General features: G+C 39.3%; 1 protein-coding gene across 8 annotated transcripts in view; it reads right to left on the bottom strand.

Moving 5' to 3' along the window:
- The window catches only part of NTRK2 (neurotrophic receptor tyrosine kinase 2), a 206,086-nt gene that overhangs the window by 114,656 nt on the left and 73,851 nt on the right, over window positions 1–17,579 (bottom strand). For 3 of the 8 annotated variants that reach the window (XM_035565266.1, XM_050716441.1, XM_035565269.2), the window contains one exon: window positions 4,558–4,629. The exons of 4 other annotated variants lie outside the window; for them this stretch is intronic. In XM_035565266.1, the coding sequence (XP_035421159.1) occupies window positions 4,558–4,629 (72 nt within the window). Of the gene's footprint in view, window positions 1–2,456; window positions 2,489–4,557; window positions 4,630–17,579 lie in introns of those variants that run through there. One more of the 8 variants, XM_035565271.2, reaches the window with a different exon arrangement.

Genomic DNA, 17,579 nt, shown 5'->3' with positions numbered 1-17,579 from the left:
TCATTTTATGGATGCTGCCACCTGTATAAGATTTTTAAATGGGCTTAATAAAATTGGAGCCATTAACATTAGTGTTGTAGGCAGCATTCGATCTACTTAATTAATCTACCTAATTAATCTACTTAATTAATCTACAAGTTCATAAAATGAGTAAGGGGGTCAAACAGAATTATATGTACTTTATTAAAGGACCCTATAAAGCTGTTCTGTGTGAAATGAGTTAGGACCAAGAGATAGTAAAACTTGACCTGTCTACTCCAAATTTTAGAGCCCAAAAATATTTGGGGCTAAGATTCTCCTACATTGCCAACACGGATCAGTTAATATTTTAATCTGTTTTTCCCTTTGTCTGATTTGGAATTTTTATTTTATTTCTTTGTATGATACATTGGAAAGTGTGCTTATTTTCCAAGCAGACAGTAGAAAATGAAACATTTGCAGTCAGCACTCTTAAGAAGAAAATGTTGTATCTTTCTCAAAGAGAATCATTACCCTCATGTCTTCCAGCACAATATCTAACAGGCATCTCCTTTTACATCTCTGTTTCTGATGCTGTGGTTGCTTTGCTTGCTATTGATTAGTGACAGTCACGGACATTAAAACCTGAGGCTCAAAACACCAGTGCTCAGAGCTAGTCAGTGCATTTATTTTTCTCAGCTTTTAATTCAGGTGCAGGTTAAAGTAAAAAGACAGAATGTGAATAAGCAACCTTTCAGACTCAAAAACTCTGCAGAAACGCAGCTCCCCAAAGAACCTCAGAAAATGCACATTAATAGAAACCCCCTTCTCAGGAAAGGGCATAACAATTACTATCTGCACACGTTTTAAAACATAGATGTCTGCAGGTTATTTTACACTTCATTTGCACGAAACACTGCATGCCTGAGAGATCAATCAATACATCAAGGAACATTTTCTCCAAGCTTCCTGCAAGTACTTGAAAAGTCAAAGCTGTTAAGAAAAAAGGCTGTTTATGTTATGACATCCCCTGCATTTCTGTTTAATATACTCATTGGTATGCATATAAAATACAGAAATGGTACTACACAGATGCACTTTTGACAAGTGTCAGTGTACAGCCACAAAAAGAAAGATCAGAGAACATGAAGGACACAGCATAATGATGTCTTACCCCTTTGAAAAACAGAATCAGTCAACTTCAAAACCATTCTGTCTGACTCTACCTGAATACTGAAGCCAACTCTACCATCACTTAAGTTTGCATAATTCCAAGGGTAAATAGATATTCCACATTTTCGCTACACGGCCTTTTGACTTAAACTGGTAAGGCAGGTTATATATAGAATAAGGGAAAAAATGTTGCTTATTCTAGTACAGTAAGAGTTACGGAACTCTATCATGTATATTCATTTATAACGGGATTATTTTGCTTACTGTTGCCTTACAATAATTTCAACTTCTTTGATCATTACAGGCCTCATAGTTGTTATTGAACAATTCTCCAGTTTCCTTTCTATGACATTTTAGCTTGAGACTGTGAAGTCTGAATGCTTCTTACAAGACATATATGCTAATCACTGGCTGCATCTAGTAAAACAGTTCTCTTTCTTTTACTCCATTAATCTCAGCTATCTCTCCTTACATTTATTACCATTCAGGAACTTCCATGTGGCAGTTAATGATCTTCCTTATAAAATCTGATCTGTGCAAATGCTATTGAGAAGTAGCACGGTCAATGATTAGGATAATGGACTGAGAGCAAACAGCCAAATTCTAGCTAGCCTAGTCATTGTTTTGCTTCACGAACACTTCTACATCATTTCTGTGCATCTTTTCTTCCTTCATCCTTTGCAGACCTGAAGGCCTCAGGGCAAGAGATTACTGCCACACTTTGATACAATCTTGGTTCAAGTATTCCACCCCACAAATCCTCTCCTGGTAGAAAAATGAAGACACAGTTCCCACAAGGAAAAAAAAAATATCTTTAACTCTTATCACAAATCCTTATGCTACAGGGCAGGGAAGGGACAAACTGACAGTCGTCTTCCACTGAAATTTATGCACATTTGTCCTCCTCCAAGCATCACAGGGGCTTTGAGGGCAGAGAAGGATGACACACAGGACAGTTCCTTGTGAACCTCACAGTCTGTATTTATAGCCCAGAAAAGCCATCCCAAAGTCTGGCACACATTTCTCAAGCATATACATTAAGGTCTTGCACCACTTATAATGCTACAGGAACTTTCCTGTCTCCACAGGTACTGCATTAAGTTGGAATCACACTTGAGGACACTGCTTGTCTGTGAATGTTCTGGTGGTTCCTCCCAGACACTGAAGATGGAGAGTATTTTGAAGGAAAAACACTGCACAGATCAGTACTACATAAAGCAGTCCGAGTCTCCTGAAGAACAGTTGCTTGGAACCAAAGTGAAAATAATGTGTTCTTACGCCTGTTTGTCCTTTGTTTGCTTTGTTCTGTTCTCAGCTTTACATGGGCACAAAATGCATCTTCATTCAAAGGAGCACTCTTCACAGGATGCAGCAAAGAACAAAGGGGAGAATGGTACTGCAAGACTGTCTTGAGGAAAAAGGGAAGCTCCTACTCTTTGTATTTATAAATACTACCTCTGGCACATATCTGACGGAATTAAATACTGTATTTAACAGGCTAATTGCACCTAAAGTAAAGCAAAAAAGCCCCATCTGAAGACTCAGCCACTTTTGCATGGGAGAAAGTAAACAGTTTCACTAACTGATACAATGTAATTATAAACTTAGTTAACATGAAAAAAATTAGACATGAGTCTATAATGGTACTGTTTAGTACCTTATTGCCTTAACTGCCAGCAGAGTCTATTAGCAACTAAGTCTATTAGCAAGCAAGTCTGTCTTTTTTTGATGTTCTGTTCCTGCAACTGGACCTGTTGGGTTTCTCATCTGCGTTTGCTACACAGCGTGCTATACATGCTATATATCCTTTTTGGATCCTATTTATCTGCTACCACTGATGCACGACGAACCTAACTTTCAAAGCTGTGGAAACAGCAACAAAATCAGTCTTTCTGCACATGTAGACCAGCCTTGTGTCCTGCCACCCAACCAAAGAAACCCACTCCAAGAGGTATTTCTATCATAAATTTTGTAGGGAAAGGCTGGTACAAATTAGAACACAAATGACTCCACTAGAACAGAGTAATCAAGTGAATTCAGATGGGGAGCCAACACAAAAAAAGATCCAAACGGCAGTTACAAGCCAAAAACTTGCTCAGGACATATCTATGTTTGTAAAGAAAAATAACAAAAGGCCTAAAATCTTCTTTTAGTGTGTATCTTTTTTTTAGCCACAATTATTTCATCTACACTTAATTACAGCACTTTTTTGGACTAAGATAAATAGATCTCTCCTAGTCAATCTCCCACTATGGTTCAAAGCATGGATCAGGAATTATTGACAATACAGAGTATGGATGAAGCCACCTTTTTGAGGGAGTATGGAGAAAAGACTTTTAAATATATGAGCATTATGTACACCTTCCCCTCTGGGCGAAAGAATACCCTCGTCCTATTTGCTTTGACGGCACATTCATAGTCTCAAATGCTGCTGTACTTTGTCACAGAAGTGATGAAATTATACAGTACACACAAACTACATACTATACCTACTTTCCAGGGAGACTACGTAACAGATAATACAGAACTGAATTATTTCTGATTATCTGAAGTACAATGGAATGGAAGGGGTGAGTCAGTTACGTGAAATGCACTTGCATTGCAACTGGTCAATTAACTTTCAAAATAGTCGTACCAATTTTGTTAATGGAGGACACAAAATCTTGGTATTTGGCATGTTCTAATTATTTAGGCTTGGTGCCATGACCCAATACTGATGGAACAGAAAACAATTTTTGACATTCTCTCTGAAAAATGTATTAACAGCTACTTGAGAGCTCTTGTGATTTTATTCTTGTCTGGACTGGAAAAGAAGACGATGATTGAAAACATGTTAGCAAAAAAAAAAAAACCAAAAACAACAACAACAACAACAACAAAAAACCACTCATCTAAAGACACTAGTCTAAACGTGGTATTTCGGCCTTTTCCCCAGATATAGAAGCTGGGTTTGCTTACACCAAATGGATTCTTATCAAGCTCTACTTCAAAATGTATTTCTAATGAACAAAAGAAATGAAAATGAAAAATAATGAAAAAAGACAGCAAGTTGCATTCTCATCCTGTTATTTAATCCATCCCAATTTATCAAATATTTCAATAGAATAAAACCTGTTTCAAGGCCTGTTAAAAATCCTGGCATTTAAACAAAAAGAATTTCCCAAATTCAGAAGGAATTCAGAACTAACGATTCATCAATAATTCTTTACAATTTTGACTTCATGTATATTTTTTACACCAAAAATGTATAGATTATATACATACAGGACATATATATCCTGAAAATTAAACTCAAAACAACTGTAGTATTTTACAACCACATCTGTTCTAAGAAGAAATAATTCTGCAAATTCACTAGGTGTATGTAGAAACAATATAGTCTTTGCTGTTTATAGATTAGGAGTCTAAATAGCTTTATCATCTCACCTTCATTGTCGCAGTCTTGCAACGAAAGCCATATTTGATCTACCAGACCAACTCCTTTTACTTCACCATGAACTGGAATGGAATGCATTACCATTAATGCAATTGTCAAGGGCTTGATTTGCAATTGCCAATTCTACTATATTTTATATTCACATTTCTTCACCAATTGCATTATTTTCCATCCTACTCTGCAGCAAAATATCCACTGCATGATACTTCTAGCTGTTCCCCATTCACATTTTTCACTGTTAATGATCTATACAATGAGAAGGACTGTCACTATTAACTGGTATTTTTTTGGACTGGATTCTACTTGATACAGCTTGTGCATGTGTTTTAGAGCATTAGAAAACTGCATAGCTTAAAAATATGTATAAAAGAACTACAGCATCATGCATTATGATCAGTAGCGAGGACATATTCCTCAGTCACTGGCCAAATTCTTCTTGGTGCATATCTTTGGTCTGCAAAAATGAACATAACATTCAGATAGCTCCTACTGAAGTCAAGGGTCAATCCTTAGTCATATTGCATAGAGCACATTTTTGCTTACATTTTATGGTTTTCCACTGGGGCGTTTGCTTTAGCTGGGGATCATATGCAGACCTAAGCTGATTCATTAATAGCCAAGTCAGTAATTCACTGTATTAAAGAATTCTCAAAAGATCTATCATCAAAGCAACTTGTTTAGTACCTGGCCCTACTCCTTACTCCTAGCACTGAAATTAATGTCTAACCAACTAGCATTGCCTAAAGTTTCTCCCAGGTCTGCAGTGCCAGAGGACCTGGATTTCTCTTTCTGTTCCTATAATTCAGCATAACAGGTGTTCTCTGCCTGTTATAGTCATTGGTAGCTCAAAATTCAAGACTTTCTGTCCCAATTTTTCAGATACCTATGCTAAGTATTCTTTGCAACATGAAAACATGTATTTCATATGCAAAGACTACACATCTGCAGCCAGTAGACCTGGACATATGTTATGAATTCAATGCAGGAACAGACATACAAAAATAAAATAAATAAATTTAAAAAAAAGGAATCACCAGCCAAATGGCAGGACTTAATTTTAATCATCCATTTAAATTATATTGCTTGAAAATTTGTGTAGTTGCACAATTATATATACATGTATACACAAATACCTTCCAACATACTTCACATGAGTCGCTGAACAGCTTTCTCCTTGGAAATTATATTAACTTTAAGTTACTAGTCCCACACAAAAATGCAATAGAAATAGATTTTCTATTACCAGCATTTTATGAACAGCATAAAATCAATAGGGTATGTATAAAACTGATTTGAGCGACATTAAATACGATGTCAGTAGAATGAGTAAAGTGAACTATGTACATTCTTTGACTGATTAGGGATTACAACACACAGCAAATTTGGAAACATTGTGTTCCACAAGTATGATTAATTGCGTTCATAATGTTCTACAATACAGCTGACCTCTAGGAGCTCGCTCTCGAAATTATTATGATACCTCAAGAGTTGTCTCTTCACTGCAGACCTTTATCCTGTCTAGATTTTCCTAAGAAGCTGAAGATGGAAGAGATGATGTCTTACATTTTATCTGCTATTTTTCAGCCAACATAAAAATTATACTGGACCAACTTTTTTGGTCCAGAGAGCAGCAACAGAAGGCCTTAGAAACACCTACTCCAATCTCATTGCTGCAGAAAGTGCCACCATTATCTCCACGAGTTTTAATGTCCAGGTAACTGTTGCCAGATCATGTATCAACACAGCCAACACAGGTAGGATTCAGCTCAAAATCTGGAGGGCACTCACAGATGTAACTACCAGCATTAGTGCCACTGATGCAGGTTGTGGGATCTTCACATTCATTAACGTCTGTGCAGTTACCAGAATGAGCTGGATGTATTTGTAGTGGTACAGTACACTGTAGTAGTACACTGTACTACTACAGATACATCCAGCTCATTCTGATCAAGTCAACAGATCTTAAATATCACTTTCACACCACAGAATTTATATTTTAAAAAGCAGATCATGCTTAGCAATATGATGTCTACATGCAAACTGAAGTATATAAGGATAGGCAGCCCTGCTTGCCTCTTGACAAAGTATCAAATCTGTATTTTAGCAGCCTATTCAGAAAGCAATTGCTTGTCTGAGAGAATAATGAGATTCCAAACAAAAGTACAATTAAGATATTCTGCTGTATTTGTGGGTGACTGTTTATGGTATTTTTTAAAACAGGCAAGGTATGTTACAGCGAGAAAGCTTTCCACCCCCATTAGAGGAACATTGTGGCCTTTCTTGCAATTAAAATAATGAACCTGGGACTCCCCTTAGGATTTACAACATCATTTTAGGATGTGAGGTTAGTTACTCAGTAGGTCTATTTAGTCTACACTGAACCAATTTCTAAAGAAGGAAAAAAATAATGAACTAATAATATGTTTTTAAACATACTTTTCACACGTTGTTCTGGAAAACAAATTGCCAAAATACATTAGGAAGGATATCACCCATGTAGTGGAAGCATCTTTCCCCTCACATAAAGAGAAACATTATTTTCTCAAACTCAGCTCAATTTTGCAAATCTTTCAGAATCAAATACCTGAAATAAGTTATACCATTGTTTCACAGATGCACATACTTTCCTGTCCATAACACAACCATAGGATTACTGTGGACAAGAAGAAAAGGGAAAAGTATCATTCATGACTGCCAACCAGTGTGACCCAAAGCTATTCATCAGCACAACTCCCCTGTACTTTCATCAGAGCTGAGCCCTCTCCTGTAATAATACGGCTTTACGTCTGAGCTTGACAATGCTAAGAGTTATTGATGACAACCTCGATTACACTAGTAATTAAATCCTCCAGAACACTCATATGGCTGGGGAAGGGTTATAAGAAGGACAGAGACCAAGCAGCAGTTATGACCTTGAAAGGAAAGTATTGATCAGATTTTGCCTTGTGAAAGGAAGGAGGAAAAACTGAAACCAACCATCCTGAATCATTAATGATCACCCACTGCATGCTCCTAGTTCCAGTTTTTTACATATCCAAGTAAATCTTTCTTTAGGCATCCTCAAAAATAGAGTATTTACAAACTATTCATAAAGAGAAACCACAAATTCATTACAGACAGTATGAAATACATCCAGACAACAACTCAGAAGGTGTCCTTTTTTTCTGTATGTTAGACTATGTGTGCTGTATAACATATGTTACATATGTTCTATATGTATACATATATGTGTGTGTATATGTATTATGTTTATTACTGTGAGCAACCAAAAAATGCTATCGATTGCCAGTGCCACTACCTAGGCTTTCCTCAGTACCCACTGATGTAGAATAGGATTATTCAGTCTTTGGATCTTTCCTAGAATTGAAAGGCCTTTGAGCCCACTTTCTATGAGGAATATTCATATGGCCCTTAAAAAAGGTGTTGGTTTTGGTTTTGTTTTGCTTTGTTTTTTAAATGTTCTCCACACAATAGAATGGAAAAATATTACATGAAAAATAGTGATTTATACGGCAGGAAAAATCCTTGCAACTTTATGGTCCATCCATCAGGAGCAAACTGATCCTGTGTGGGCTCCTCTCCACGGGCTGCAGCTCCGGCCCGGGGCCTGTTTCTGCAGGGGCTCTCCACGGGCCGCAGCCTCCTCCAGGCCACATCTACCTGCTCCACTGGGGTCTCCTCCACGGGCTGCAGCGTGGAGATCTGCTCCATGTGGGACTCATGGGCTGCAGGGGGACAGCCTGCTCCAGCAGGGGCCTCTCCACAGGCCGCAGGGGAACTGCTGCTGCATGCCTGGAGCACCTCCTGCCCTCCTGCTGCACTGACCTTGGGGGCTGCAGGGCTGTTTCGGATGCCTGACTCTCTCAGCTGCTGTTATGCAGCAGGTTTTTTTTTTCCCTTTCTTAAATCTGCTCTCACAGAGGTGCAAACAACATTGCTTATTGGCTTGGCTCTGGCCAGAGGTGGGTTCCTTTTGGAGCCAGCTGAAATCAGCCCTTATCTGACATGGGGCAGTTGCTGTATTCTTCTCACAGAGACCACCCCTGCAGCCCCCCGCTACCAAAACCTTGCCACATAAACCTAACAGAGAAGATGTATAAAAATTTTCACTACGTTCTCCTTCTGACTATTTCCACCTCAATACACTGTGTGATTTTTCTGCTAAGGCCTCCTTTCCTACAAGTTATTTCCATCATCTTTCATTTGGGTAGGTCCAGCTGCTTACTGCAACGCAGAGGAAGCCTCCTCTTTCCTTTTTGGCTCAACTAGCAGTCCCACTGCAAATCACTCTCTATCTATTGATGTACTTCTTCAGAGAAGTAATAACTTCTGTTATTAAGGTTACAGAACTGTTTTTTTTTTTTATTTCAAAAAGCCTTTATTCAACTAATCTACCATGTTAAGAGTCTGGAAAAACATTAAGCCAAGAAATTTTTTTAATGTGATCGAGCAAAGAGAACTTGAAGAGAGCCACCAAACAACTTAATGATCATTGATTGTAGACATTTTCTCAGAGATAGGTACTCAGCAGAGGTAGGTACACAAACAAGGTCCAAAGATGAAAAGATTTTTCTATTTACCACCCAACATAGGAAGGAATAAATGCAACAACTTCTTTCCCCACTGCCACACAGCAATGCACTGGCAGAAGTCTATAGATTGTATCTGCACAGAGGAATGCTTAGTGCTATCTAAGACAGTGAGCTCGTGGATGTAGGAAGTGGGCTGGTTTCAAAATGTCCATGTGATTAGTTTCTCTTTTAGCTGCCCACTTAATTACCAGCATTTACGCTTTCTAGAGATCAGATATCTTCCTTAACTTTAACCATCTAATACCCTCTTTTTCAAGAACAATATGGCAGCATTTTCAAAAGCTGAGAATTACTACTACCAGTATTACAGTCAGGTATCTTCTATAGTAATAGGATAGCAAAACCCACTAGAGTAATACTGAAACATCAATACTTAATGATTACTGTTGTAAAATGAAATGTTAACAATTGCCTTATACAAAATATATAGGTCATTAAAACTTCAGTATTGCAAAATCGCGGTCAAAAGCAGATTATATGTTTTGCCCTAAACTCTGAAATATAACAGGTCTGCTCACAATGGAAATTTATATTTTTTTATGCTAATGAACAAACATCCAAAAAAGATTAAAAGTTCATAGGTAAAGAACAGGTGAGCTGGGGAATAAGAACACTCATTTAAGGAGAGAAAGAGATAAACTGTGGATTGCAATGACAGACTATACAGATCAAAAGAAATGTGAAAACCTACACTATAACAAAACCAGAAACCAATGTATCTTCAGTCTCACTGCAAAATTGCAGTGTGACCACACAATAATTTTAGCAAGAATCTGGCAATGGACAGTTTTACATCAGAAATTACATGGTGCTATGCAGACAGAGAATTGTTCTGTTTATGTTTTCCCCATACCATTGTCTGATCTATAAAAATATAGGCAATGAAAAATGACTATTTTTCGTTTCGTTGGGTTAAAAATTGGCTGGATGGCCAGGCCCAAAGAGTTGTGGTGAATGGAGTCAAATCCAGTTGGAAGCCGGTTACTACTGGAGTCCCCCAGTGCTGGGGCCTGTCCTCTTTAATATCTTTATCGATGACCTGGACGAGGGGATCGAGTGCACCCTTGGTAAGTTTAAAGATGACACCAAGTTAGGTGCGTGTGTCGATCTGCCCGAGGGAAGGAAGGCTCTGCAGGAGGATCTGCATAGGCTGGACTGATGGGCTGAGGTCAACTGTATGAAGTTCAACAAGGCCAAGTGCCGGGTCCTGCACCTGGGGTGCAACAACCCCGAGCAGCGCTACAGGCTGGGAGATGAGTGGCTGGAAAGCTGCCTGGCCGAGAAGGACCTGGGAGTACTGGTTGATAGGCAGCTGAATATGAGCCAGCAGTGTGCTCAGGTGGCCAAGAAGGCCAACAGCATCCTGGCTTGTATAAGAAGTAGCGTGGCCAGCAGGTCTAGGGAGGTGATTGTCCCCCTGTACTCGGCTCTGGTGAGGCCGCACCTCGAGTACTGTGTTCAGTTTTGGGCCCCTCGCTACAAGAAGGACATGGAGGTGCTCAAGAGAGTCCAGAGAAGGGCAAAAAAGCTGGTGAGGGGTCTGGAGAACAAGTCTTATGAGGAGCGGCTGAGGGAACTGGGGTTGTTTAGCCTGAAGAAGAGGAGGCTCAGGGGAGACCTCATCGCTCTCTATAGGTACCTTAAAGGAGGCTGTAGAGAGGTGGGGGTTGGTCTATTCTCTCACGTGCCTGGTGGCAGGACGAGGGGGAATGGGCTAAAGTTGCGCCAGGGGAGGTTTAGGTTGGATATTAGGAAGAACTTCTTTACTGAAAGGGTTGTTAGGCATTGGAATGGACTGCCCAGGGAAGTGGTTGAGTCACTGTCCCTGGAGGTCTTTAAAAGACGTTTAGATGTAGTCCTTAGTGCTATGGTTTAGTGGAGGTCTTGTTAGTGTTAGGACAGAGGTTGGACTAGATGATCTTGGAGGTCTCTTCCAACCTAGACGATTCTGTGACTCTGTGATTCTATGACATGTTTCAGTATCATGAATTGGACAGAATACAAATGCCATATCCACTGGTCTTTAGGACCTAAGAATTAATTCTTTCTGATAAAAACAGAATCTTATTCCCTTTACATTTCAAAAACACCACAAATCTTCCAACTGTTGGTTACACAGTCGTGTTCGGTCCCATGGCTCTGGCATAGACTTAATAAAAAATCAAGGAGGAATAAAATGCAGTGAGATGTTCCCCTGTCAAAAAAAGTTCACAATCTTGGCTATAACTTCCAGAGTTACTTAACATCAGAGTAGACCTCTAATGATTTTAAAAAAAAACAATTGCGTACCATCCTACACGTCTGCAATGTACAGACCAAGGGCAAAATTCTCCTTCTCCTCCATGTATGCTACAAGTGTGAGGAGTTGATCACAATGGTTATTCTCCAATAACCTGGTGCCTCTGTTTCCAACTATGGTGCTTCCCATGCTGAAAAAGCAATAGAATGTGGCAGCCAAGCTACAACAATGTAGTTGTGATTTTACTTGCAAACTTCAGTTGTGATTTTACTTGCACACACTAAAAGTCACTGTACTGCCTGAAATATCCAGAGAAAGCCTGGCCACTGCCTGAATTTGTTACTGTATTCTTTGATGTGTTCACATCTGATCTTGTGACCATATGGGAGTAGCGCAGGTCAGATTAAGTAAACCTTTGCCAACAGAGGTGTCCTGGCTAGGGGCCAGGCTGACTGCCACTGTACTGTTTAGAGAGTTTTGCAGAATAAGCTTTCTCATCTTACCTGCAGTGGCTGTGACATGAGAAAACTTATTTCTTGGCCCTGCCAGTCCAATTTTCAGTGCCACTGGTCTGGGCCCAGTTCATCTCAAACTGAGGTTTAATGTTTTGTTTTGTTTTGTCTTCTTTAAAGTGTGCAGGAATTCATGATCACATAGATACACAGTGGGGCAGAGCAGAAGACAGCTGACTGCAAGACACTGTTAGCTAAGGAGCAGGACATCTGCCCCAGCAGAAGGACAGCTCTTTTCCCCTGGTCCCATGATATTATTCTGAAACATACATATCTTCAGGTATCACGTTTCCAATTAACAAATCAACCTCTCAGCCATACAATTTCACTAATTGCTAGATCTTGATTTCAGGTTGGCAGCAGTTTGAGAGGGGAGAAAATCCAGCTTGCCAGGCTTTCACTGTGGTGCTACAGAGCTCAGAAAAGCTTCTGGCACGAGTTGGACAGTTACTGTGACTGAACTAGGTTTGGTAGCCTTTGCAAGATACCTGTAAAGGATGCATTCCCAATACTAACCTGACCTGGAACAAGCGCTTACACTGTTGTGATAGGACACATCCTCTGCCCTTTCTCTGACTGAGAACTCATCAGAGATGACACTCTCCACAGGTCTCTATTCTCCCCCTTTACTGCCTTTTCTCTTCCTTTCATTGGATAGGATTATCAATTCTTTTCTTTCTGCATTCACTTTCCCTCCTTTTTTATTCCCTCTCAATGATGTCACAGGCCACCCTTGCAAAGCCAGGTTGAGAACACCCACAACCTTCCAGATGGACAAGAACTCACACTACCCATTTCTGCCATTTTTCCTGACAATGGAAGTTAGTCCCACTTTCCCCATCATAATTAAACACTGCATCTTCAGTCTTTACAACTTTTCCACAACTTCTGACACCCATGTTAATCCTTTCCCCCTCTTCTTTCTACTCAGGATATAATCAATCCTTCTAGTATGAAAATGAAAAAGGTTGTGATTTTTCACTTCTCTGCTTGTTTTCCCTTGGTTATACTACAATGTTAACCAAACAAACTGTTCTTTTTTTTCCCCTACCAGTTTAAGAAACATACTATCTGCTCACCAATTCTAGTCTTCTCACTCGCCCCAGAGATCTCCCCTCCTAGATTTCCTTACGCCTGTTTTCAGCCCCTCCTCTGCTCTTCTCTATCATTTCTCACTTCAAGAAGATAGGCTTTGATCTTGCCTTTCTTTTTCTTTTTTTTTCTTTCTTTTTCTTTTTCTTTTTCTTTTTCTTTTTCTTTTTCTTTTTCTTTTTCTTTTTTCTTTTTCTTTTTCTTTTTCTTTTTCTTTTTCTTTTTCTTTTTCTTTTTCTTTTTCTTTTTCTTTTTCTTTTTCTTTTTCTCTTTCTTTTTCTTTTCTTTTTCTTTTTTTTTTCTTTTTCTTTTTTTTCTTTTTTTCTTTTTCTTCTTTTTCTTTTTCTTTTTTTTTTTCTTTTTTTTCTTTTTCTTCTTTTTCTTTTTCTTTTTTTTTCTTTCTTTTTTTTTGTTTTTCTTTTTTCTTTTTCTTTTTCTTTTTCTTTTTCTTTTTCTTTTTCTTTTTCTTTTTCTTTTTCTTTTTCTTTTTCTTTTTTCTTTTTCTTTTTCTTTTTCTTTTTTCTTTTTAATAATGTCCTCTGTCCCTCAGACTACTACCTATATTTCTCATTGATCTCAGTGTAGGAACTGCAGAAGGTTCAGCTAGTCTGTTTGCGTGGTTTGTCAGCCTTCTGGCAACAATCTTCCTGGTCTGGATTGAGGACCTTACTCTAGGGTAAGGTATTATTACTCAGGTAATATCCTGACCCATAACTGCATTTCTTGCTAGCCTTACCTAACATATCATTCACCTTCTGTGCTAGGAGTTTTGCATGAGCTATTTGTTCTGATCCAAATTGCCACACATTGTATTTCTTTATAAAACAACCCTTGAATTTCTTTACAAAACAAGCCTTGAATTCCTTACAGTAAGTCTCATAAAGAAGCAAATGTAATTATTTTCATAAATTAATGGTCAAGGTGATGCTAGTACAAAGAACATCCAACCAACTGTACTTCTGCTGAAGACAGACTAAAATATACACAGAGAACTTCAAAACATTATTTTGCAGAAAAGGTAAAACAAATCTGTTCAGTTTGGCTGCAGGAGTTATGCAAATTTATGCAAAATTCATTCTAATTCACTTTGTTTTTCTATCTTTAACATTTTAGACATGTTTATCAAATTAGCAGCCCTTTTAATTAAATGAAACAACAGAAATGTGTCAGACATACGACTACATTTTAAAAGGTGAATCTTGGGCAGTGAAGCCCTGAGTTATTTCAAAATTTGATGTATTTGTGTTTTAAGTGACTAACCTATGAGAATACTGGAAGCAAAAAAATATTCAAACACCGTAAACTTCTGTTAAAGAAAGCAGAAAATTATCTTCAGCCACATTTAGGAAGAAATTTATGTGCATCTAGCTGACAGGTTATATACCAAACTAGGAATGTGTAGGCATATATGAACACGAACATGAATATACATGGATGCCTCAGTCTATATAAAAAGGATTCATCAGTTCAGGCTTCTACCTGTGTTCATACTTACCACTAGACACTTGAAGTTTTCTCACTGGCATCATCAAAATACCTTTGCTGTACCTTTTATACTTGCTACACACACGAGCCAACGCAGCCAGGCACAACTGAAGTGCATTGGAGGGCACCCTCTGAAACTTCCATTCCTCAAAGTCCCTCCTCCATAACTGTTTTGTAGCCAAGACTCAAGAAGGAGAGTTGGTCCCTGTCCATATCTTGTCCAGAGCAGGCTAAGTAGAGACCTTATTAGCTGGGTCTCTTTCCTATTACTTCCTTTGTCAGTTCTGCCATGTTGGCTGGAAGCAGTGCTCCAGCATAATATTGATATTTTATCCCTGATTTAATAAGCTATTTCAGAACCACTCTAAGATGCCTCCCTCATCCAGAGCCCAGTGTGTTACAGTGCCAAGGTTAATTGAGGAGCTAAAGGCCAAGATTAAGTTCCACCTATTCTCTGGGAGGATTTAGTTTCCCATGTTACTACAAAGATACTTTCCTAGATGCACATGGAAGCTGACACAGCCAACCGCAGGACCTCTGCCTGCTGCACTTCTCTCCCTAAAGAAATACTAACCCCCATCAATATAAATGAGCCCGATTCCCATCTACATTCAGTTACTGGCAGGCTAGTATAATGGGGTCATTGTGTAAAAAAGAGCCAGGCTCACTGACCTTTTCTTTTTTTTTTTTTTTTTTTTTTTTTTTTTTAAAGAAGGATGCTGTCAGCATACCAACATCTTTAGATACCAGTCATGCATTCTGTGCAGCCCATTTCCTCTCCTCCTTCACTGAGTCCACCCCCTCCCCCCCTAAAAAAAAAGAACAAGGACAGGACTTCAGTTTTAAACATTAACAAGACAGCTCTTTGACTTGGTGACAGTAAAAACAATAAATTCTGAAGTCTCCACTGTAACACTGAGGTTTCTCTTTTTTTTCCCTTGCACTAAAACAAAACAAACTAGTGACCAAGTTGTTGAACTGAAAGAAAACATTTAAAATGAAGCATTTTCACAACATTGCTCACTATCCTGAATGATTTTTCAGTACTGTAACAGAGGAAAAAGGTTATCAGTAGTCAGCTGCAATGGAATGACTTGGAAAATCATAGGGTATGCAACTAGCTGACTTTGAAGTATCTAATTTTTAACTAAACTTGAAGGTTAGGACAGCTGGAAGAGGTACTAGGAAATTCTCAGAAGCTCTATGCCTTGTAGTTAAAAGGCAAGTAATAAATGACAGGAATGAATTTAGTGTGCACAAAATAGGAGATTGCTGTTCCATTGCCAGTTAGTGTATGCAGTAGTGCACATTAAAAAAAACATTTTCGTACATGTAGTGGTCAGTGAGAACAGTGCTCAGACTTACGCCATGAAAGCACCTGTTTGTAGAAGCATAGTTTGTACTTAGCAAAAGTGTTGTCTTGCCTTCTGGGAGCAAATCAAGGTTTGCAAAAGTTACCATCATTGCTGTATCTAAGCACTTAAATGCTAGGCGATGTCATTGTGATTAATAATGAATGTATATTGTGGCATGAACATTTTTGAAAGTACACAGATGGATCAGCCAATTGCATAAATGACTGCAAACACATGGTAGAAATTCCTCTCCCTTTGGCACCAGAGGGTAAGGCTGTGAGCCCAGAGCGCCACAGGCAACATCAGTGTGCTCTGGATTGCTGCTGGAGAAGGAAGGTACTAGAAGGCAGAAAAAGACAGTCCTGTACTTCTCTCAGGAATATCAACTCCTCATATGAATTTGGTATCTTGGGGCCAGAACCATGCCACTGATGCTTCCAGGCTATGCGCGTCTTGCAGGAACACACAGACTCTGACCTAAGCTCAGTAGCTGTCTTAACACACCACAGGGAAAAAGCAGGGGACTCAAACTTTCGCAAGTAGCCTCAGGACAGCATGGTCCAACAGCCTGAAGGAGCAAATGCTCCTCATTTTCTCTGTGGGTTTGCTATTGTGCTCCTCTTGCGCATCCCACCTGCCCTGTGGCATATGCCATGTGCAAGACTCAGGTACAGGCTGCTTTTCCAAGCACAGAAAGAAAAAATGTTTCCTCCAGTTCCTCTCACTCATGCTAGATCTTCTGGTTAAGTACAAGGGGATTTTACCCTAAATCAATTCTAAGAAATTCCAAACTATACCTTTGCCGAAATAAAGTCGGGTGTACTTACTATATACTTTACTTCACGAGACCAACAGGATGCTTAAGAGACAGAGACAAGGAAAGTTTTTTTCCCTTGCCAACCTGCCTGCGTGAGACAAATATAACTAAGAATGCAAGAACAGCCATGTCAGTCCAACCAAATGAACTTCTATTGCCCTGCCTCCAACAGGGGACAAAAATGCATGCCTAAAAGATCACATAAACACAAAGCAAGTGCACAGACACATTTATGCAGAATACCTTTGCAGCCCAAAACCTTCACGTGCCAGAGGTGATGACTTCCTGCTTAATATTTGTGTCACTCAAACTCACATCCTCTGTGCCATTTGGCTGTCTCACAACCTGCCCCCACAGAGCCCTTGGGGTTAACTGTATCAGTGGCAGGTTGCATGGATTCTTCAGATGGCAGTAGCGGAGCCTGCATTGATATTTGCCTGGAGCATGCAGGCAGAGGCCAGTGCAAGAGCAGCACAAGTTTCAGACACCACGAGAAGCAGCTACAACCTGCTTAGCCAGCAAGCTGGCACTCAGAAGCACAGAAAGAGAGAAATGTAGCAGGAGACACTATCTACTAGTCTCTGAAGTGATTGAGGGCTGTGAGAGCTCCCAGGAATCTCCCAAGAGGAGGGCTCTGGTCAGAAATATTTACTGGTGTAGACACAAACACAGAAGTTGGCTGCCCATTTAGTTTGATGCTCAGGTAGCTATGGTGTGAGAGATACTCAAAAAATAAACAACTGCAATCAGAGCCAGCTGAGGACTTAAAACACAGGCTGCTTTTAGCACTCATCTCCACATGTCATAGGGAAAGGGCAGGTAACAGTGCAGCTCCAGAGAATGCAGAAGGGAACACTACAATGGTCCTCTCTACATAAATTAGCTGAAGCCAAGAAATTCTGGTTCAGACATCAGTGTGG

This window comes from Cygnus atratus, chromosome Z, assembly GCF_013377495.2.
Source record: "Cygnus atratus isolate AKBS03 ecotype Queensland, Australia chromosome Z, CAtr_DNAZoo_HiC_assembly, whole genome shotgun sequence".
Lineage (NCBI taxonomy): Eukaryota > Metazoa > Chordata > Aves > Anseriformes > Anatidae > Cygnus > Cygnus atratus.
This window is presented reverse-complemented; position numbering and strand designations above follow the sequence as displayed.